General features: G+C 40.4%; 1 protein-coding gene across 1 annotated transcript; it reads left to right on the top strand.

Annotated features, from left to right (window-relative positions):
* Positions 1-1,083: 1,083 nt before the first annotated feature.
* On the top strand, positions 1,084-24,844 carry LOC124288571. Its single transcript, XM_046725126.1, has 13 exons — positions 1,084-1,192; positions 5,069-5,174; positions 7,021-7,126; positions 7,711-7,740; positions 13,870-13,964; positions 15,133-15,191; positions 16,162-16,349; positions 16,956-17,118; positions 19,164-19,343; positions 20,708-20,813; positions 21,530-21,676; positions 23,608-23,636; positions 23,963-24,844. Coding segments are annotated over exons 3-13 (1,092 nt in total). The 5' UTR covers positions 1,084-1,192; positions 5,069-5,174; positions 7,021-7,032; the 3' UTR covers positions 23,964-24,844.
* Positions 24,845-25,120: the final 276 nt, after the last annotated feature.

A 25,120-nucleotide genomic window follows, 5' to 3' on the forward strand; every position in this document is an offset into this window, starting at 1 on the left:
CCGTCTTCCTCATCCGCCAGATAACGTCCTTGACCTTGCAACAGAGCTTGAGAGAATCTGGCGTGACATCCCACAAGCCTTCCTTGCACGTTTGATAGGCTCTATGCGTCGTCGATGCACTGCTGTTCTCAATGCCGATGGTGGACATACCCGTTATTGAGCTTGTGACATGGTCGTTTGACCCCTGTCCCGCTTGTGGACTCGTGACGTCATTGTGACTGATTTTTCAAATGAAATCTCCCGACTTGTTATGGTCTCATGATCCCTCCATTGAAGTTTATATGTACCTTTGACATTGTTATCGTACTTATCAACTGGGATAACATTTTGACAATGCACAGTTTCTTTATGTGGCTAGTATATTATAAATAGTGGAACATATGCGCTTTAGCTTCCTATTGATGCAATAAAAGACTTATTCCTCACGACTTGCTTGAAATCGATAACTGAAACTGTTCGAGGCGAAAGCTTCCAAACAGAGTGCACTTGCCTTTTATGGAATGGAAACAACTGCCCCGTAAATCGAAAAACTGCTGCACGCGGTGTTGTCTGAAACTGTTTTTTGCCGAACTGGTTTACATCAGTGTTGCGTTTATGTCTTTTATAGGACTGAGTTCTGTCTCCAAAGGAATTATTCGTAAACAGCGCTCCAAGGGGCACAACGCTATGGGTTTCGCTTGAAATAATGTTCGGTCGTAAGCGGGCGCGAGAGTCGATTTAATGCAACGTTGCATTCATTCATTCGAACTTTTTAATATAATATTGTGATCTAAATACGTATTTTTTTAATGAATTATATGGTAGCTTCCCTGAGGGGCTGATAGTTAGTATTATTGAGAGAAATGCATTATTTATTTTTAGAGGAGTGTGGTGTGAAATAGTGCCTTTAAGTCTGAGATATTTCAAAGGATTTATTTTCCAATCTCACACATGTTATGACACATATGACACACCCCTGTTTAACAATCCAACTGCAACCAATAAATCTTGTTTCAAGAATGACCAATCGTTGAAAAGCAGTCTGATAGTTTATTTACGTCTACTATAAAAGGCAAATCCGCAATACCGAATCGCCAAGTAGCATATGCACAGCTTGCCTAACCTATAGATTACCACACTCGGCGTTACTCGTGGATGTAATCTTGATGAGGAAAGTAGTGACATTTGTATTGTAACCCAACACAAGGACACGGTAGGTTCTTCATTCTCTTTTCAAATCACGTCAAGACAGAGTTAAACAGACAATGTTGACTGATTTAAAAGTGGCATATTCAAAAGGTAAAACATAAAAATGTTCTTTCGTACGCTCACACATATATGCAGCATACGAGGATTCACTGATAAGTTGTTAATATCACATGAAAGGATTTACGTAATTCTGATTGTTTGTTGCCGTCGAGATCATCAAAAAAAAGAAAGACTTAATATGCATTGTTCTTTTTGATAGGCCAGTACATTAAGCAGAAATCTGTGACACTTGTGAACTTGGCAAACGTTTGGGGTGTGATCCAGTACCTCACGATAAGGGACAACTCCAAAAGCCACGCCTTAGATTTGAGCAGGCAATTGTACGATAACCCCTTGCCATTCGATAAGGCAATCACCAAACAACGAATGACTGGGCGACGCTATATTGGTAGTTCAATAATCGTTTCCCGGAAGAGAGTATTCCCTTATCTGAGAAACTTCAGCAGTGGAGAAATATCAGCTCGTTCTGTTTCAGAGGGACTGGCCACTGATCAAACCCTTATCAGGCACTTAATATATCTCTTTAGTATATGTCTCTGTTCGAAGCTGATTCATAAAGGTTCTTGCAATGATCAGTGACTTTGGGCGAAAAGGGATACACCACTCAAAGTCTGAGTCCAAAATATAATCTGGGAGTATTTGGTCAAATAATTAAACTATAATCAATAACGCTGAACGATTATTCCTATCAGGATAAAAAAGGAAGTACAAATGCCACGTCCATATCACTACTGACGTAAAGGACAGCCTCCGTGGTGTAGTGGTTAGAGCGTCCGCCCGGAGAGCGGAAGGTCGCGGGTTCGATCCCCAACCGCGTCTTACTAAAAGACGTTAAAATATGGTACTTGTTGGTCCCTGTCTGGCGCTCGGCATTAATGGGTACAACAAGGACTGGTCGGCTCGGAGTCAGTATAATGTGTCTGAGTGGGGTATTCATGCTTTACTGCGGCATGGTATCTCAGTGGGCTAGCACTATAAAACCAGCTTCAGTCTGGGCTAGTACAAGCAGCCGCACATACACATACACACGCATGCACGTCGTCATATGAGCGAAATATTCTCAAGCACGACGTTAAACCCAATTTCACCAAAACATAAGTACTTTTTGACGTAACGTCTTTTTTAAGAGAAACCTTCTTGACATATCCGAACTGCTGTGACAAGATTAAAGCAGCGATGGCGATGAAAAATCACTTTTTCTGTTCGGATAACGGATGGGAATTTACAAAGAGATCCTTATGATACAGCTCATATTCAGTTTGCTTTGGGAATAATAAACAAAGACATCGTCTTATTAGACAGGTGTCATCTGTCATACCATCTGTCTATATTTGGTTTGTATCAGTTGAAAATCCTCCACCATTTACAGACATCTCGCGTGTACATAAAGGTAACTCGTTAACACAATGTAAACAAAGTAAAATCAACTGTCACTATGCGTGATACATCTCTGCATAAACACAATAAGCACAGTGTGTAACATATATTACCTACAGACTGGCGAATTCTCTGACGTTACCGAATCTCGAGTGTCTTTTTAGCGCCATGCGTCAATATCACTCTGTGTAGTCCAGGTGTAATACACTGCTGGGCAAAATATTATACCCCTATGTTTGATAATTGGCTGAAATGAAACAAATGAAAAACGGTTATTCGAAGGTGCAGTCAGACAACAACATGCATCAATAAGTGAGTGAGTGAGTTTAGTTTTAATCCAGTGATCAACAGCATGACCATCGATCTACACAATTGAATACGATGACATGTTAGTCGCCTCTAACGACAAGCATGGGCTGCTGAAGACCAATTCTAACCCGGATCTTCACGGATTGCATCAGAAGCTGCCAGTGGAAATAGTGTCCTTGGAAACAAGTTTCACTTGATTTGTTTAGGAAGGAAATTACTTCCCAGGGAAAGGTTATCGTGCACACGAAGTCTCATTAGTGAGTAAACCGTTTTACGTCGCATCACCAATATTTCAGCGACGAGGCGAAGTCTGCACATATACACAGGTCCATTTCAGGTACAAAGTGTAAAGGAGTTGCTTAATATACACATTTCTTTATAACAACTGTGTGATACATGTCATCGTATCTCAAGTGCTTAGATCGAAGCTCACGATGTCAGTCCAGACTCAGGTATTTACAGACCGCGTTAAAATTACATTTGTGACGTCATTCCATTGTCTGCTCGCTCCATTACCTTTACAGGAATGGAGCGATGTGTACCAGTTTCAAATTAAAGACTTCATTTTGTCATTTTGACATTTAATTTTGATAACAGAATATTCCCAGTACATTGAATGTAATTAAAGTAGTACCCTCTACGTCATATAGCTTAAACATTGCCGAGAGCAATTGAATTAAAAACACAAAAACAAATTTAGTCGAACTAATATTCAGTATATTTTGTTGTTACAAAAACATTCTCTATCACCTCACCCCAAAGGCTTACACGATTAACGTAGTTGTTCCTACTTCCTGAACAATATTTATTTCATAGTCAGTACTTTGTATGGCCACCATTAGCAGCAATTACTGCTTGGAACCGGCTCGGACAGACTGGGCACGTCGACGAAGTCGCACTTGCGGAATTCTTCCCCTCTCTTCCTGCAATGCGATGGCCAGTTGTGGAAGTGTCCGAGGCGTGTTTTTACGTTGACGTACACGTCGGTCGAGTTCATCCCATAGGTGTTCTATCGGATTTAGATGTGGTGATCGGGAAGCCATTTCAAGACATTGACGTTAGAATTGGCAAGGTAGCGGCCCGTAGCGCGTGCTGTATGTGCTGGAACAGCTCCCTCTGTCGGTCCATAATCGGAAGCATGTGACGTGCAAGGACTTCGTTGATGTACCGATCTGCTGTCAAATTCCTTTGAGCTACCACTAAATCAGATCTTTGTGTACTGGATATCGAACACCACACCATCACACTGTCGCCACCGAATCTTCTGTGACCTGTCGAATGCAATTACGGTTTACGACACCACCGCAAGCGATTGCAACGATGGAAGTTTCTCAAAACAGGGGTGAATACTGGCCTTTTTGGTCGAATCCCCACTTCAGGCAATCGATTCCTGACAGTTTGGTCGGAAATTCTTCTCAAACCAGGGATGCGTTGTGCAGTCCACGGCTGTTTGCAAGACGATGACGCAAGTGAGCACCCCGGATGTAGCGGTCATGGGCTTGGGTGGTAACTCTTGGACGGCCGCTTCTCGGACGATCTTGGGCGGAATTGGTCTGCAGGAAACGCTGCCAAAGGCGAGATATGGTGCTTTTATGAACGTTGAAATGTCGGGCAACTGCAGACTGCGACTCCCCAGCTTCAAGGCGGCCTATGACGATGTTTCGATTAGCGGCACTCAGTCGTGGCATGACGATTTCCTCTTTTGCAGGCAAAAGACGAATGACAAAATTAAACACAACGTTTGCCAGATGTTTTGCACGTGCATTTTGCTTTACATGTTTCCTTGGTGACGTTTTGGCGAATATTTCTTCAAACGCTTCTAAAACAAGCGAAAAGTTAGAATTGCCGCGTTAGTGACACAAAGATGACGTTTGGAAAGAAATAGTCTATTGTATTGTTTTGCCACATCCCAATATTCTCAAAATCACCTATGCGCTTCTCTTTATTTTTAGCGTGAGTGAGTATGGTTTTCGCCGCTTTAAGCAACATTCCAGTAATATCACGACGGAGGACACCAGAAATGGGCTTCACACATTGTTCCCATTAGTTTTGAAAGTTTATTTGTAGTGTAGCGATGGTGCGAATGGTCGTTGATATCTGTTCAATTCTCAGACAGGTTCCACGTCTGTTTCAGAGGCAGACAATGATCGCATTTGCCACTGTTCTCATCTGCATCTCTCTCGTAGCACCACAGGGGATGGTCAGATTCGAGGAGTCTCAGGACATAGTCAACGAAAACGGTAACTGTAAAACCCAGCAACTCTCCCTGCGATTGCAGCAGCTGATAGGGTCATTTTATGGGGAACAGCTGTGTCAGCGTTTATATGAAGTTTCCGAAATGTCAGCGGGTATCGACGCGGTAATGGGGTATAAGGCTAGCTTGTCTTGTCTGGGGCGTAGCTACCATTATAAAAACGCCCGGGCTTACACATGACTTTTGGAAAACATTTTTTTCTATTTCTTGCCAAAAATACCTACAAGCAAGTTATCAGAACAATTTAAAAAATGGTAATCCCTCTATGAATCATATTGACTACAATATTCTTTGAGAACTAGCATTACCAATACAGTCACCATGTTCAGTAAACATGCGTTACTCCATTCTGTAGTCATTTTGCAGGCTTTTAGGTCCAACCTATGGGGCTTAGAGACCGTTCATAACTTATGGCTAGGTAGGTGTGTGTGTGTGTGTGTGTGTGTGCGTGCGTGCGTGCGTGCGTGCGTCTGTGCGTGCGTGCGTGTGTGTGTGTGTGTGTGATGATGATTTTGAGGGGCTCACCCATTTTGTTCTCGAGAGGTAGGGGGTCATCAATTTTGTACATGACATGCAGGTGGGTTCACTTACTTTGTACATAAATTTTAGGGGGTGTCATTCACATTGTACATGCTTCTCAAAAACACATCATAAATTATGAACGGTCCCTTACAATTGGCTATTGGCTTGTTACGCACCTGCTTGTCGCTGTGTAATGTCTGTCTTCAACCTTGTGGCAGTATCTGGCACAGATTTTAATATCTTTTTTATTTACAATTGGTTCTAAAATTAAACAATAGCATTTCTCACGTCACACCATAAACCAGGTTTTGATTTCTCAAATGTGTATTTTGGTATTTTTGCTTCAGTTTGTCTGTTTGTTTTAACATCATACTCAGCCATATTTTAGCTTTATGAGAACGGCCTTTAGATAAATGGACCTGGAACAGACAATCCATCGGCCTACACAGTTGGTACAGAATGACATTCATCAAATCAGTGAGCCTTTCCGCTCGATACGCTAAGTCGCATTTGACGAAAAACATGGGTTGATAAAGGTCAATTCCATATTGTTGAAATCGTAAAAATAACACGACTCTGATCTTAAAGGCTTTGAAAAAAACAAAATAAACATATTTTAAAACTTATTCTGAATACACTTACCTAAAAGTACAGCGTTTGCTCGTCACGCCATAAAGCCGGGTTTGATTCCCGTAATGTGTAATTTTTGTAACTCCTTTTCAATCAGTTGGATCAGCAGTGAGTGAGTTTAATTTTACGCCGCATTTGGCAATATTCCAGTAATATCACGTCTGGGAACACCAGAAATTGGCTTCAAACATTGTACCCATATGGGGAATCGAACCTGAGTCTTCGGAGAACGGTGTAACCACTAGGCTACCCCAACGCCTCTGTATCAATAGTAATTGAAAATCTACTATCTCAAAAAGGGGAAAATTAGAATTGCCGCGTTACAGTGACATAAAGACTGACTGACTGACTGAGTTTGGTTTTACGCCGCTTTTAGCAATATTTCAGCAACATCACGGCGGGGGACACCAGAAATGGGCTTCACACATTGTACCCATGTGGGGATTCGAACCCGGGTCTTCAGCGTGACGAGCCAACGCTTTAACCACTAGGCTACCCCACTGCCCCTCGTGACATAAAGATGACGTTTTGGAAAGAAATAGAATATTTGTATTGTTTTTGCCGCAGCCCAATATTCACAAAATCACCTATGCGTTTCTCTTAGAGTGAGTGGGTGAGTGAGTTGGTTGCAATGTGTACTGCGACGTCTTCCTGACCCAAGGAATGTTCATCTTTGACAGCTGAAACAGAGGATGATGAACTGGACCTGGCAAAGGAGTTTCTGTACGCTGTCACTGACCCACCCCTCCCGGGAGAGGAGGGACACGGAAGTCGAGGCGTCGGGGGGTAAGTATGGATTCCTGATCCTCATCATTGTATTAGGTTAGGGGAAATGTGACGTCATGAGCTAACTTTGATGAACGTTCAAGCTGATGATATCATATAAATATCTTGAAAGTTTTGTTTGTTTGTTTAACGTCGGATTTAGCAATACTCCAGCTATACGACGTCATACTGTAAATAACCGATTCCGGACCAGACAATCTTGTGATTCCCATCATGGGCAAGTGATTCAAATACGATGACATGCATCTTACGACAAGCATTGCTTCTAACAGGAATCGATGGGCGGTGGGGTCACGCCGAAGGCCCGGGCTCTTCTCAAACGTTAACACGGTCTGGTTTTGTATTAAAATATCGAAAGGAATACATGTAAGAACGTTTTAAAAAAACTTACTGTAAATTTCGTGTTAGAATGCTGAATTTTTTCATTTCCTTCACATTTCTTTGCTGAGACTGCTTTTCAGAAATGTATGCTTTTATCGATGTTGCATAAAAGACCAGATGCAAAATGCAGTATTATTGATTTTAGTGACGCTAATATAGTGTTATGTGTGTCTGTTGTCAAAACAAAACTATATTATTCACAGATACTTATCCTACAGAGGTGCCTCGTATAGGTAAGAGACAGTTTAATGTTTCACAAACACAGAAATATTTCACACTAACCACACATTTCACTCACACATGAAACTCGTCACGTCTCTGGGTGTGTTTGTTATAGCCCTGTCGTGATTAAGATGAGGACAAATCTAAAAGCGCCCAGTTTTATTGATTTATTACTCACCTTTATTGTCCCAACCTGTCGCACTGAAATCTATCGAAACCGGACTCTGATTAATCCGGATTTTTGTCAATACTACATTTTATTAAAAATTTCGTTAAGGATATATTTTCATCTTTCCCAATATTTTATGTTTCCTATTTTCTGTAATAACCTCTTTAATGCGGACTCCCGTTAACCAGGACTTGAATTCAGTCCACAAGAAATCCAGCTGAGAGAGGTTATATCAGTGTATGAAATAGCGTCTGCCCGGCGGCCCGCTGCTTTCTAGTTACATGGCGGGGTTACAGCTTTATTTTATAGCCAGCCCTGTGGGCCAATACATTTTGCAAGGGTATATATTTGACCATGTCATTGACTATGGGAAATATTTCGAAAATAATTTACAATTGTGGTAGCTAGACGACGTCTGTATCAATCAATCAACCCACAACTTCCACAGATCAGTCTACCCATTTATCTAACACTAAATGTGATTGGTCTAAAGAATGCTTTCAGCCAATGAACAATGTTGTAATTCTTCCGTGAGCAACATTGTCCGCCGTTAAATTTGCTTTTGCACATGTTAAAGTTTACTTCACTACAAGTAATTCATTAATAATTATTTGCATTATTTTAACACCTTATCTCAGTTTCCTATTTTTAATACAGGGCTGGTTACATGTTAACAGGGCCTGCAACATGTTTCAGTTATCAACCCTGTGGGCTTCCTGGTTTTTCAGGAGTTTCAAACAATGTTATATACATGTATATATATATATATATATATATATATATATATATATATATATATATATATATATATACATGTACATGTATATATATATATATATATATATACATATATATATATGTATGTATATATATATATATATATATACATGTATATATATGTGTGTGTGTATATATATATTGTGGGTTTATAAAATCGTTTGCTCGTGAAAAATAAAGTCGGGAGTCGATTTCCCTTGATCTTTGTCTTTACTGGGGTGATATCTAAACGGTGTCAGTTTATTGGGGTGATATCTAAACGGTGTCAGTTTATTGGGGTGATATCTAAACGATGTCAGTAAAGTAACTATCCAGGTTTTGTTTAATGAGTGTAGTTGAGGTTTCTTATTTTCATTTTAACACTGATATTTTGACTATTTGAAATGAGTTCAGTAAGTTCAGTAAGAAAATATGTAGATGTATGTATCTTACATATATGTCAGGGGGCATAGGGATATTTTGGTTCAGATTCTTCCAAAAGCACCAAATTTGGCACAGAGGTAGCTTAAGACATACTAAGCTTATTTCTGACGGGCGCCAAGATGGCGGCCCCTGTGGCAACCATATTGGACAAAAAAACAAAATGGCCGCCACCCCGATTTAATACAAATTTTAGTCATAAAATTGTCATAAATTGTACATAATCATGTTGTATATCAAATGAAAGACAATAAAAAGAGCTTTACAGGGATATATAAATAAACTTTGTGTGAATGATATTAAAGAAGTTAGATGAAAATTAAGATCTAGAGGGTGGACCAAAAACATCAAAATGTCAATAAACAAACGAAGAAATACAAAATATATCCTCTTTCTTTTTCTAAGAACATGTTTTTTATAGTTTCTTATCGATTTATGTAAAGCATGCTCCGATAAAACAGGATCCAATAGACACAACCCTTCCAAAGTTACCGGACTTTTATACGATTCAACAACCAGTAGAACTCTCTGAGACAGATGTCTATGCTCCAAAGTCTACTACAAACCAAGTCCGACCAAGTCACCTTGTAGAAGATTCAATGGATAAGGATCAGGCATGGCTTACACTCGTCTCAGTGGTATTGAACAAGGGTCCAGTAGAAGAGGGTGACATCATCACCTGGGTAAGGTACAACTCGTCTCTTGCAAGTGACAGATCTGTGAAACCTCCAGCAGAGATTGGTATATATTCTTTCTTCTCGGATAAAGCAGCATCTGCATCTTCTATGAAACATGCTATGGATTTGTCTGTGCGGGTTCTTAAACCCGGACCAGACCACAGTACTTGGAGCAGATCAGCCACTATATGCCATTATAAAACTCCTCCAATGGCAGTTCCCAGATGCTCACGGAGAGACAAGCTTGTTTCTATGATGGGTGCATTGCACATCGAAGACAAGATGCATCTAATGATAGGGAAGCTGCTACGTGATTCAGGGTGGGCAACAGTACTAACTCAAGCAGAGATCCTCCACATCTGTTCGAGCTAAGTCAACCCTCCATGAGCATCACATCAAGCGCACAAGATATGCCCACCAGGTTTCCCTCATATCGCTGAATATCCTCAAGCAGAATGCATACTCTGAATATTGCAAGGGTGTCATGGGTCCACCGGAATCCTTCAACATGTGGGATCAACGTTCTCAAAGTTTTTCCACAGTTCAAATACTGGTCTACTATCACTGAACTAGAACTGCTCATGGCTCGTTTTGTGAGGTCCTTGGGGAAGGAGACTTCCCTACTTTATGTACAATCATGTGGCGAACTTTGTGGTTGGTTTCATGCATTGGACCACACAAACTATGCACGTTGGCTTCCAGTATATGTACGTGACATGGTTGAACTTAGCAAGAATCACCCTGAGATACATGATGAATTTATGAAGGGCAATGTCGTTCAGAAATCATCCAAGAAGTTCAGTCTTACGGCCAAGGACCAAGCCCATGAACAGTCCCTCCAGGGTCTTTATAATGAGAATCCTGAAGCACTTACCCTTTATATGCTTGCAGGATCAGACTGTGTGCAGATGGTAAAGGAGTTTGAATCAACACATGACCTTTCACCCCAGGCAACAGCTCATCATGAGGAAGGACATCATTTACAAGTCAAATTTCAAAAAGACATGTACACTTGTTGCTCTGGATACCCAAACTGTCATGGAGCCGTCCGTCGTGAACAGTCTGTTACAAATCTCTGAAGCTGGCAAAGCCCTGCATGCAGATTATGTCCAAGAGAGACTGGTGAAGATATCTGTGCCTGTAACAGATCCAATCAAAAAAATAACATGCTGTCCTTTGCAAATCGACCTGACCCAAGGAGAAAAGAACCTAAGGATGTTGGTATTCAGAAACAAAACATGATATTGGTGACACAGCTCTTCCTTTCTTTGCAGTCCCGCCCAGATGCAGACTTGGCCGACTTTTTCATGTATGAAAATCAAAAGGAACCACCAAGCCTAGTTGAGAGAGGGTCATTGAGATTTGGAGCAAAGTCAGACATACTGGACTGTATCAAGGCACCAGCTGGCCGTACAACTGCTCCAAAACTAGCAACAGACGTGGTTTTGGATATGGCAGCATACACATGCTGCGCTCAACAGTAGCAAAACCATTCTCTGACTATGTGTCCCTTCAAGTCATTCCATATCTTGAGGCCCAGATGAAGAATGGAGCCCAACGGATTGATGCGGTATGGGATAACTACCCAGAGAGTAATAATTTTAAAGGCCTGGGATTGGTTCAAGAACAAGAGTTGGTGATGGCAGCACCCTGATACCAAAACATGAATGGAACAGTGGTTTCCTCAAGAATGAGGGAGAACAAAAGGGAATTCCTTTCATTCATCAGCAGTCAGATCTCCAAAACGGATATGGATGGAAAGCTCCTCCTGAGTACCCACTGTGAAAAATGTGCTTTCAAACCGACAGTGTGACCTGGGTACACTACAGCCATGCAACCATACCGAGGGCTGACACAAGAATCATCCTACATCTCCGATATGCTGCAGAGCATGGCCACACATCAGCCTATGTTCGCACTGTTGACAGCGATGTTGTGATTTTGGCAATAAGGGTCTTTGAGACCTTAGGCCTAACAGAGCTCTGGATCGGATTTGGAACTGGTAAAAGTGCAAATACATCCCAATCCATGATATGTACTCTCATCTTGGTCTATCAAAGTCCTTGGCATTACCCCTCTTCCACAGTCTTACTGTCTGTGACATAACTTCACATATTCTTGGATGTGGAAAGAAGACTGCATGGACAACCTGGACAAGTCTACCTGACCTGACAGACACACTAGTGGCTCTCACACAGGATCCTGAACACTTCGTGACTGAGTCGAGACACATTCAACAGATTGAAAGATTTGTTGTACTGATGTGCAGCAGAGAAGTTGTGGAGTAGGGCGCGTAAATGAAGCACGGCATCGCCTTTTCACTACTGGAAGCAGGTCATTGGCAAAACTCCTGCCTACTCACGCTGCGTTGTTTCAACATGTGACACGATCTATTCTGCAGACGAGTTTCTTTTGGGGAGCAGGCAACCATTGCTTACCAGGAAATCCCTGACTTCCAGTGATTTGGGTTAGCAGAAAGACGACAGCCATAACTGGCAACCTCTATGGACCACCCTCAGTGATGCTTCCAGCAGCATGTTCTATCCTCCTACACTGCGGTTGCAAAGGGCTGTGTGGGAAGGTGTAAATGCAACAACAGTGCTGGTGTACGATGTACGGTCCTCTGCCAATGCGAAGGAGGGATGCACAAATACTGACAGTAACTAGGTAAAATGAGTTACTATATCTATCACTGACAGTCATGTGCAAGTACAATATATACATTCTGTGTATACTATTGTTATTTCTGGTGTACTCTGATTCACTACTGACTGGATACTTTTTATAGGTAAAACATCTTAGGATTAAAACATGAATATTATTTCTACATACTTCCATTTTAAAGTCACTTACGATATGATACCTCTTAAAACCGAACACTGAATTGACAATTTCCAAAGTGAAAATATCTTCAAATTCAAGTATTGTATGAATTTTAATGGGTTTTGTATCATATTTTGAAGTTTTCGGGTCAGCTCTTTAAATTTTTATATTGGTAATAACTTTTGTCACACTGGTTACAATACATCAATGTATGCATCATTGCAAAGCTCTTTTCATCAACTAATATATGTAAGCATGAATGTGCGTATTATCAACGTCGGTGTAAGTTACTTCTCCGTCGATGTAAGTATTATCTACTTAGATGTAGGTATCTTCCACTTAGATGCAAGTTACGTCTAAGTAGATGTTAGTATTATCTACTTAGATGTAGGTATCTTCCACTTAGATGCAAGTTACGTCTAAGTAGATGTTAGTATTATCTACTTAGATGTAGGTATCTTCCACTTAGATGCAAGTTACGTCTACGTAGATGTTAGTATTATCTACTTAGATGTAGGTATCTTCCACTTAGATGCAAGTTACGCCTAAGTAGATGTTAGTATTATCTACGTAGATGTAAGCATCATTTATGTAGATCTAAGTTTCTTCTGCGTAAATGTGGGTATTATCTACGTCGGCGTAAGTGTTATGTATGTAGATGTAAGTATCTTCTGAGTAGATGTAAGTATCTTCTGAGTAGATGTAAGTATTATCTCCGTAGATGTAAGTATCTTCTACGTAGATGTAAGTATTATCTCCGTAGATGTAAGTATTATCTCCGTAGATGTAAGTATTATCTCCGTAGATGTAAGTATCTTCTACGTAGATGTAAGTATTATCTCCGTAGATGTAAGTATTATCTCCGTAGATGTAAGTATCTTCTACGTAGATGTAAGTATTATCTCCGTAGATGTAAGTATCTTCTACGTAGATGTAAGTATTATCTCCGTAGATGTAAGTATCTTCTGAGTAGATGTAAGTATCTTCTACGTAGATGTAGGTATTATCTGAGTAGTTGTAAATATCGTCTACTTTGTTGTATCGTCCACCCCGATGTAAGTATCATCTGAGTAGATGTAAGTATATCTACGCAGATTTAATTTGTAATGTTTAATAAATAGTTTCGCTTTTCCGTTGAATATATATTTAACAAAAGGTCGTTTTAAGTTGCACAGCCTTTAAACTCAACCAGTTTGATATCTAATGTCAGTAAAATAAGGTATAAATCAAAACGAAACGTATCTCTTGTTAATTATAATGTATTTAAATTACAGACGGTGCGGTGTTCGTTTTCGAAGTCGATTTTACAATTCAAGACATGTCAGTGGCAGACTTCGAAAAAAATGACAGAGAAAATTTCACGATCCTGGTAGGTACTACAAATAATTCATCATCGCCAGTCGCACTTTACGAAACAACAATAAAACTTGTTGTTAGTAAGTTGTCTCTGGGTCAGGGGTTAAATGCGCCATATTCAATAATAATACGGGAGAAAATGTTATGGATGACAAGGTCTTTGTTAGCATGACGGGATAGACGCCAACTACTTCTTTTGGCGAACCATGGGGATGAAATTGCTATTATATATCAGTACTGACCCTTGAAGATCCGGGTTAGAATTGGTCTTCAGTAACCCATGCTGGTCATAAAAGGCGAGTAACGGGTGGTCAGGCTCGCTGACTTGGTTGACACATGTCATCGGTTCACAATTGCGTAGATCGATGTTCATGATGTTGATCACTCGATTGTCTGGTCCGAACTCGATTATTTACAGACCGCCGCCACATAGCTGGAATATTGCTGAGTGCGGCGTTAAAGAATGGCGACGTTAAACAACAACCAATCAATCAATTGTAAAGTTTTCACCATCTTGATACGTTTGTTTCGCTTCATGTACAAATATAAACTTATTCCTAGCTTTCATTCACCTAATGAAGGAATAATTATATACTCCGACTCTGTTCCTTATAAAAAAAGACGGGCATCTATCGATTTCTCTCCCTTATGTGTCATATCATCTAAATACAATTGAAAGACTCAAATAATTTTGCCTTTGTAAAACATAGCCCGATTTGTTTCAAGTTTCGTGGACAACACTTTAAAAATTGAACTTCAGTGTAGAGTACCCCGGTTCAATGTAACCATACCGAAAACAGTTTGTTTTCTCCCTATTCTATGATAATTGTTTTTGTGATTCTTATTTTAAAATTATTCGAGGAAGACCGAGTGGGCAATATCGCAGCAAATCAATGTATGTTGGTTCGAATCCTATATTATTCTGGTTTTACTGGGTGAGTGGTAAATGTCTACCCGTGTTGCTGGGGGTTTACCCCTCGAAACAAGCTACCGCACTATGATATACCGAAAATACTTTCAGCGATGCCTCACTCACGCACTCACTCACTAAGTCTTGTTTCCTCACTCGCTCACTTAGTTCCTCACTCACTTGCTTCCTCACTCACTCACTTGTTTCCTCACTCACTCACTTGTTTTCTCACTCGCTCACTTATTTCCTTACTTGTTTCCTCACTCGACAGTTGAATAACTCATTCAGCGGAGTGCTGGGATTCCATGGTATAAACATCATTGATATCAGGTAAGCAAATAATTAATAATTAGATAGTTTTGTTTCAGCTACAATAGGAACTTTGTCTGTCAAACAGACTCCGAAACAAATATATCCAAAAAAGTCTATGCAAGCATATAAAATGACCGCCGTTCCAATTGACATGCGACTAACGCTTAGTCTCTCAATATATATAATTTTGATTGTAACAAACAAACCCATTTAAATTGAAAAGTAGCCCCAGTGAGTTGAGAGATTCAAGAGCTGAGGAAATCTCTACTTGCTTCATTTAGGGATTAGCATTGCAGTGAGGGCAAGGCAGTAGAGAAAATAATGTGGTTCAAGGGTGAGACAGACTAGAAACAACCTAGTCAGCAAGCCTGACTCCCCGATCCCGTTAGTGGTCCCACGACAACCATGGGTTGCCGAGGACCACGCCATTCTTTTTTACCCTGCTATAAGTAATGCCAATAACCGAATGCTTTTATGACCATGTCCTCGATGGGCAAGTTTATAAAAATAAGTTTACTGAATGTCCATGGTGATGAATAGAGGGATACTTTGCTTTGCTTGCATGTCCATGGTGTCAATAGCGTATGAAACTTGATGAATGAATTCGATTATTTTCTATTCATATAATATTATATACCGCTTTAATACAGTAAGTCTGTCTCCTAGAACCTAGAGAATAGGTTGAAAAAGCGCCCAAATCAAGCGTAGAATGATTTAACCTGCGATTGCCTGAGCTCTGAAATTAAGATTGTTCTGGATTCAATTTGAACTTTATTCTTTTTTGTAGATAAGTATATAACCTTAAATGGCATTCATATACATATTTAATATTGTATATTATATAAATCATACTATAGATTCCATAGTGACAATATGCGAATTAAGATACCGTTGGTGTTATAGTTTTGAGAGTGCTGCGGAAAACTAAACTCACACACTCGCTATAGTTTTGAGTTTGTTTACAATTCTGACTGATATTTTGTTCCAGAAGTGGGAGTGTCATTGTGTCTACGGCCTGCGAAATCGATGCCGTAAAGGCCCACGATGCTGTAAATGATGTAGCACAAAAACAAATGTTGGAACAGGGCCTACAGACGGCGTGCGATGACGTTGCTAAATCCAACGATTACAACGTGAAAAATGACAGTGAAACGTGGAATGCAAAAGCTGAAGGGCGTATGTGGCACATCATTTGTACATTTCATAAATAGATGCATATTTGTTTTCATTAATTGATTTATTTAATCAAATTTTAAATTAGATCATAATAAATGAAACATGTAATATAGGACTGGGGCATATTGTATGATAATGAAATACATTTTAGCGCGGGTTATCGATATAAAACATAGAGATCGATACTGATTAACTAAGTATCGATCGATTATCGATAAATACTAGTATCAGAGGGACCAAACTGTGAGCAAAAGATCAGAAAGAAAGCAACATATATATATATATTTTTCACGTCACCAGTGAACTTATGCATGGAGTACCAACAAAGACAAATTCACAACGCTGCCCATGAATGAAGACATTTCTTTGTGTATTTAAAAGCCAGTTTTCTATGATTATTCTGTGTCTAGTACAATAAACTACGTTTGTAACGAAAACGCATATAACGAACTGGCGGATATAACGAATTCACTTTTAGGTCCCGGATAGTATATCTTATATTCAAAATACTCACATCGAACTACCGTTATACCAAACTAACATTAAGGCCCCTCTGACATCGTTTAACTGTTGTTTATTGTATATGAATGTTGTGTTGACTTACAGTTGTAGACGATGCTGCGGATATGTGTAAAGCTGAGGGGGATTTGTGTGCGTGGGGGAGTCGATGTGAAGACAACACCTGTGTACACCTGTGTGACGATGTGAACTGTGGCCAGAGGGGGAGCTGCCAACTCAGGGGAACAGCCAAAGCCGAGCCGGTTTGCAAGTTCGTTGTTTCACTTAGTCAACAAGATTTAGTTCAAATGAAATAGATAATTGGGAAATTTTGTTTTCACTTTCATATTTCTGATTGATATTGAGTTTAAATCGACAGTTATATGTTCGACAAATATGAAATCGGATAAAGGAATTTGTCTTTATTGCAAATCAAGTCACAGACGTTTCTGCTTCAGTGTAATTTTATGTAATTCTTTGTTCGATGACCTTTCAATGAACTATTACTGATGACTGACCGACTAATATATGTTAATCTCCGAAATCCCTAGTTCACGGTCGGGTTTACCCCATAAGAACTACATCCCATTTGAACTACATCCCAAATTAACTACAGGGATTAATTAGGGATTAATTATCTGAGTAGAGGCACCCCCATGGCATGTAATGAGCACAGCCCATCAGCTCTCCCAGAAGAACTACAGACCAGTAATTATGTTGTTGTAAAGGTAATCTAATAACCAGAAAGTAGACTACAAGAGAGAAGGGTATGCTGTAGTAAGTGAATGTTCTTGTATTCATGTGACAGAAGAAAAAAACAAGCCAAGCTTAGTATGTTAGAGTAAAGACATATTAGAGTAAAGATGAAATACAAACGAATGAGTTTTTAAGTTAAAATAGTCTTGTAATAGACTGCAATCCAGTACCTCGATGCAGTTGGCTACTTCTTGAAGCTGGGCTAAACTAGTTCTACATGGATCAGACTGAACGCTGAGGATGAAAGTGACACTAAACTATCACACTAAATATATAAGCCTATCTATAGATGAACTATATATACATCTATATAAAAACTCCAGGCTATATCTGCACAAAGTATTTCTCCGTGCAACGGCTCTTCATGTGTACAATGAAAACCAAGTGTAGTCATAGGCGGTAGAAGCTATGTCGTCATCATGTGTATGACATTGCAGTTAGTGACGATAGGTAATATGTAATAGATATATAAGACATATCTTCTCAGGTAGTTGAAAATGTTGTTCATAAAGCAGTAAAAGTCCCAGGAGTTCCATGAAAACAAAAGAAACAAATACAGAGGTGGACATTCTTCCATTTGTTTGTACCTACAATCCTACAATCTGTGCACTGGACCATAACATGTGTTGCTTTAAGCTGTAGTTCTTATGGGAGCACACCGTAAACGTAGACGTAGATAAAATACGCTTCAAAAATGGTAGGGAAGTTCATTTGTAATTTACGATTGGAAAAATTGGGAGATATATCGGAGTTAATCAATGTTGATATGATAATAATGAATGTTTTGAGAGGACATCACCACTTGCACTTCCTTATGATCATAGTTGATTTTACAGTAATCGCTCTTGAAAAATGATTGGTGTATGACGTGAAATTTGCATGTGTACGATTTTCATTTTCAAACAAAAAAAGCGTCGGACACAAACACTAACAACTGTGTGATGCAAGATGTCAAAATTAACGGTCAACAATGATTTTTCGACCTTCTTGAAAACCGTCAAAATCAAGAATGAGACCCCATGCACGTTAATGGGGCTACTGCGTTGTGCACGTGCATTCCATGCATGGTGTTTAGGGGTGGTATTAAAGAGAAATGGTGGTGCGTTCATAAAATGTCTGTTTTTGAAAAGTTTGTTGACGCTTATACTTCCTATCCGAAGTAAAAGTTCAGGTTCCCCTACTAATTGTGAAGAGCGTTTATAAATTTCACGTTTCGACCCAAATCTTCAGTAAGTGATAGGATCCTAACAAGGTTAAAGGGACGCAACTCTGCACACCAGCCTAAATGCTAAATTTAACACATTGCTAATCTCAATGTTCCCCAAGTAACGTAATTCTCACCAAGATAGTTCGAAATTAAATATACGTGAAAACAATCTGACTATCACCAGTGATTTCTCACCTAACTTATGACCAATTAAATTTAGTATGCAAGCAGCTAATTATTGTGGACAGAATTAAATATTTATTGTTATTGGGAATTATCAATGGCGGTTTAACGGATTATCAGTGATTCGAGTTTCCAAGGGAGCTAACTCTAAACACTTTAACTACTTAAAGGTGCGAGTCTGACGATTGGTATAACTACGCTGGAGACGGATGTTCCGAGTCCGAGTTCCGATGGGAGACGGTGCTGGCAATATCCGGCGGTGTCGGGGGCGGTGTCGTGGTTCTGCTGGGGACGTGCCTTGCTATCTCGTGTTACAGACAAAGGAGAAAGGCTTCGAAAGACAATTTCAGGTATGTGTGTGAAAGATAATCTTCCAGAGGAAAATTTGTTCACCCACTAGTCCAGGGAGTCCTGATACAAACCCGTGTACAAGGCCCATTTCTGGCCCCGCCGTGTGACAAATTGGCAAAATCAAACTCAGTCAGTCAGTCACCCACTTCCTGATGCCATTTATCGACCTGATGGGGGGGTTTGTTGTTGTTTTGTTGTTATTTCTATATATTTTTATTTTGTATTTTGAATTTTTTTTGGGTCGTTGTTTTTTAGTTTTTCTGTTGTTGATTATTATTTTGTGTTGTTTTTTAATTATTGTTTATCACTTTAATTTTCTCTTTAATTTTTTTGGGGGTGGGTGGGTGGGTGGTGATTTAATTGTGTTTTTTTGTTGTTCTTTTTTTTTGCTTGCTTGTTTTGTTTAGTTTAGGTCCTGTGTTCTTTGTTGTTTATATTTTGTTTTGATCTTGTCTTTGATTTTTGTTGGGTTTGTTTGGTTATTTGGGGTTTGTTTTATTTCATTGTTTTGTTTTTTTTTTGTTGTTGTTTTTTTTTTGGGGGCGGGGGTTGGGGTTCTTTTTTCTCTGTGTGTGTGTGTGTTGTGTGTGTGTGTGTGTGTGTTGTGTGTGTTATGCGTTACAAGCCCCTGCGCACTAGGCTACTCCACCTCCTTCGTATGGTGGTGGGGCTTAGCCAATGTGTTCACGTTGGCTCGTCACGCCGAAGACCCGAATCCCCACATGGGTACAATGTGTGAAGCCCATTTCTGGTGTCCCCGCCGTGATGTTGCTGGAATATTGCTAAAAGCGGCGTAAAACCAAACTCAGTCAGTCAGTCGTATGGTGGTGAGGTATGTATAAATAAACTTAAAATTGATAAACGTTGTGTTTAGATGAATCTGTACTTCTGTTTATAAAGGTAGCTATTAGCAAACTCCAAACCAAAATGGATTAACAAGCATTTTGATGTATTAATATACTGCAGGGTGGTACTGGTGGCCAACTTTGGAACACTGGGAGATTACAGCCTACAGCTAGTTATAACCATATTTTTTTTTATTAAAACCTTGAAGTGGGGTTTTGTTTCAGATAATTTCAAATTCGTTCATCAACCTCCCTGCCACCTCAGTCCTACCCCATACCTGAAGGATTATTTCTTACTTGTGAAGGACGATCTATAAATGGTTTTCTTATTTCCGTAAATCATGTTGATGCTTTGTGGAAAAAAGGATCATTATATTTCCTTGCCCTTTATTGATACGAGTATTTCAACATACACAAGCAGAACAGTAACAACAAAACGAGTAAATCATAAGTAACAGCTAGATATGATTTAAGCATACGCATTGTCGGTTATAATCAAGCACTGTGTCCGGTTTCAGCGTGAGATCCTACATGTCAGGGGAGTCCCAGCTGGAGCCAAACAGGGGGAACCGGCGTTACGACTCTCTGTTCTCATCCAGAGGATTTGGAAGGAATGCGTTCAGGGTAGGTGGGAATCCTGTTGACATTTGCCAGCATGTTGAAACTTGTTTTGTTTCATGACATATTACTTAAAACTAAGGTATGTATTTTCTCCGTATTTGCTGTATGTTGTCACCACGAAACCATGTGGCACTTAGACTAAGGTGTTGTCACGTAAAAGTGAGTGAGTGAGTATGGTTTAACGCCACGTTTAGCAATATTCCAGCAATATCATGTCAGGAGACACCAGAAAGGGGCTTCACACATTGTATCCATGTGGGGAATCGAACCCGGGTCTTCAGCGTGACGAGCGAACGCTTTAAGCATTAGGCGACCCCACCACCCCACGTAAAGAATAGCATCAATATATATAATGTCACAATATATTACAGTTCTAAGACCAGTCTCACAGCTCATCCCTTTTCTTGTCAAGTGGGGGCAGTTGGGTAGCCTTGGGGTTAAAGCATTCTCTCGTCACGCCGCAGATCCTGGTTCAATTCCCCACATGGGTACAATGTGTGAAGCCATTTCTGGTGTCTCCGCCGTGGTATCGCTGAAATATTGCTAAAAGCGACGTAAAACTAAACTCGCTCACTCTTTTCTATTTGTTTATGTTTTGCCCTCTCTGCCTGGATGATGATGATGAAGTAATACCATTTTTCTGGCAATGCATGCATATTACAATGTTAAATATTACAGAGACACGCTTATTTAAAAATATGATTTATGTCCCTTTCCAGACGTCGTATTTCGCCAGCACCATGAGCCCAGGGGCAACGCCAAGTTATAAACTCTACCGCTCTGCGTCATTTTCGGGACCGAACGAGATTGATGAGCAGTTTCCAGATTTTGTACCCCGACTCGATCATATCGATCCAGACATCAATGTAAATTTCAAAATACACAGACAATATGAATCTAAAGGAAACACTAGTGTGACTCAATTGAAGGAAAACAGCTGTTTTACGTCAAACCTTACAGATCTAACAGACCCGTGAAGATCCGGGTTAGAATTGATCTTCAGTAACCCATGCTTGTCGTAAGAGGCGACTAACGGGATCGGGTGGTCAGGCTCGCTGACTTGGTTGACACATGTCATCGTATCCCAATTGCGTAGATCGATACTCATGCTGTTGATCACTGAATTACCTGGTCCGAGTATTTACAGACCGCCACCATATAGCTGGAATATTGCTGAGTGCGGCTTAAAACTAAACTCACTCACTCACTACAGATCTAACATATTATAAGGGTATATATGCTGATTTGGAGCAAAGTAAACATGAGTAGCGTCATCAGTAGAACTACACTCTTCAAAAAAAGAAATGCATAAGCCATTTTTAGAAACATTTATTGCGTTAGATTTAAAGCAATTATTTGATGTAATTTCATTGGTAAAAACGGTGAAAATTCACACGTCTATAGACAAAGAGTTCGCACAGCACAACAACAGTGTTTATTGTTATGTGTCTGTTTACTTGAGTCCACAAGACGGTGTCAAGGTCAGTACTTTGTATGCCACCATTGGCAGCAAGTACTGCTCGGTACAACCTCGGCACAGAGTGGATAAGTCGACAAAGTCGCGCTTGCTGAATTACTTCCCATTCTTCCTGCAATGCGATGGCCAGTTGTGGAAGTGGCTGAGGCGTTTTTTGACATTGACGTTGATCTGGTGATCGGGAAGGCCATGTCAAGACATTGACGTTTGAATTGACAAGGTAGCGGCCCGTGACGCGTGCTGTATGTGAAGTAGCGTTGTCATGCTCGAACAGCTCCCTCTGTCGGTCCATAATCGGAAGCATGTGATGTGCAAGGACTTCGTTGATGTACCGATTTCCTGTCAAATTCCTTTGAACCACCACTAAATCGGATCTTTGTGTGCTAGATATCGCATCTACACCATGACACTTTCTCCACCGAATCTATCGACCTGTCGAATGCAATTAGGGGCAAAACGTTGATTTCTCTGACGGTAAACACGCTGAAATCGTGATTCATCACTGACTCGCCTCCAAGCGATTGCGCGAACTGGGGCGACGACTGGCCTTCTTGGTCGAATCCACACTTCACGCAATCGATTTCTGACAGTTTGGTCGGAAATTCTTCTCAAAGCAGGGATGCTTTGTGAACTCTCCACGACTGTGGCAAGACAATGACGCAAGTGAGCACCCTGGATGTAGGGGTCCTGGGCTTGGGGGTAACTCTTCAACGGCCGAGAGGCGGTGGGGTAGCCTAGTGGTTAAAGCGTTGGCTCGTCACGCCGAAAACCCGGGTCCGATTCCCCACATGGGTACAATGTGTGAAGCCCATTTCTGGTGTCCCCCGCCGTGATGTTGCTGGAATATTGCTAAAAGCGGCGTAAAACCAAACTCAGTCAGTCAGTCTTCAACGGCCGCTTCTCGGGCGATCATGGGCGGAATTGGTCTGCAGGAAACGATGCCAAAGACGAGATAAGGTGCTCTGAAATTATACACAGCGTTTGACTTTTTATAATGATCGATACCGCATGCATTTGCGCTTACTTGCACGCGCATTTTGCTTTGCGTGTTTTCTTGGATACGTTTGGCGAATAATTCTTCAAACGCTTCTACAACAAGGGAAAAAGTTACAATTTGGCGCTGAAGTTGTTTACAATCACGCAAAGATGGCGTTTAGAAAAGAAATAGTATATTTTTATGGTTTTGCCGCAGCTACACGAGTCCAATATTCGCCAAATCACATATGCGTTTCTTTTTTGGAAGAGTGTATAGTGTAGGTTCTATTTTCAAATATATATATCTCAATACACTTTGAACATATCGATCTCCATTTTTTGCAGTATACAATCAGTCGGCCGCAAATCGGATGGTAAGTATCTTCTCAAATATGTAACCTATAAATGATCAGGAGACATCACAATGAAGTTTGAGAGGAAAAATCCAACGGGAAAATTCAAAGATTATGCGGATCCTTTTCCGGGGCATGACGGCTGATGTACCCATGTAAAACAGGGGGGTAGCTTCTGTTTTGTAAAAGTAGACCAAGCTCTTCGATAGTGTAACAGAGACTTCGGCAGTTGTCGTTATGCTTATGGTAATGTCGTCGTTAGCTGGAATGTGTCATCGTTCTAGGTCGAAGTGCGCGTATTTAGAACACTAGCTTGCAACTTGTAAATATGTTTTGTCTGTTTTCAGAGAGAGTAGCCATCTCTGCTGACAGGAAGTGGGAACACCAGAGGAACGCCAAAAACGCAATCAAGAAACGTGATGTCTTCAACTTGGCCATTCTGGATTTTGGTCGTAAATGGCGTAACATTATGTAGTTCACGTTTTGCACATATGATAACTCGCAAACCGTATTTCCTCAGATAAGTGACGGCCTTCAATAAGCGTCGTGGGTAAAGCAACTTTTCAAGAAATAAGTGCCGGGTCTCCAATAAGCGCCGGGTCTGAGAGTTTGCAGAATTGACAAGCGCTCGTACACGTATTAGAATAAAAACGGTACTCTGTTAACACATATACTAGAATCATGGCCAAGCATTCTTCAAGTATGGTATACTCAAGTCATTACATGTGTGTGAAAAAACGGGACCAAGCAATGGGCCTGTTTCAGTGACGACCTCAGATGCATGTTTAGTTACTGGTAAAACTGTACCCATACCTGTCGTAAGAGACGATTAACGGGATCGGGTGGTCAGGTTCACTGTTATCGTGTCCAAAATGTGTAGATCGATATACATGATGCCAGTCATTGGATTGTCTGGTCCAGGCCGCCGTTATATTATTGGAAAATTGCTGAAAGTGGCGTTGAACGACAAACACAAATTAGAAGTGAAATGGAGTGGAAATAACCTTTGTTAGTATGGAGAAGAAAAAACGATATAACCTCATAGATCACGTGACATCTATACATGGCAGTGTTCACCAGCTGACTTGATCGTTGTCGAATTTAGCCTTCCTTTCGTGCTTGAGTGAGTGAGTTTAGTATTACGCCGCACTCAGCAATATCCAAGCTGTATGGCGGCGGTCTGTAAATAATCGAATCTTGACCAGACAATCCAGTGATCAACAGCATGAGCATCGATCTACGCATTTGGGATACGATGACATGTGTCAACCAAGTCAGCGAGCCTGACCACCCGATCCCGTTAGTCGACTCTTACGACAAGCATGGGTTACTGAAGATCAGTTCTAACCCGGATCTTCACGGGTCGCTTTCGTGTATGAAGCATAAATGTAATTGGTAGTGTGAAATTGTTAACATATTGTTTTGACATATTTATTGATTCTGAAACTCGTCGTCATGCGGATTGAAGGAGCAGGAATGTTCATACTGGTAGGCGTGTCAACTCG

This window comes from Haliotis rubra, unplaced genomic scaffold (assembly GCF_003918875.1).
Source record: "Haliotis rubra isolate DU_JTF1 unplaced genomic scaffold, ASM391887v1 Scf42, whole genome shotgun sequence".
In the NCBI taxonomy this organism is placed as follows: domain Eukaryota; kingdom Metazoa; phylum Mollusca; class Gastropoda; order Lepetellida; family Haliotidae; genus Haliotis; species Haliotis rubra.

Bases quoted from the DNA above. Each gene is read 5' to 3' on its own strand.
- LOC124288571 (XM_046725126.1), top strand. From the start codon at position 7,033: ATGATGAACTGGACCTGGCAAAGGAGTTTCTGTACGCTGTCACTGACC. The intron at 13,965-15,132 runs GTAGGTACTACA...CTCACTCGACAG, and splicing joins GAGAAAATTTCACGATCCTG to TTGAATAACTCATTCAGCGG. The intron at 21,677-23,607 runs GTAAATTTCAAA...CATTTTTTGCAG, and splicing joins ATATCGATCCAGACATCAAT to TATACAATCAGTCGGCCGCA.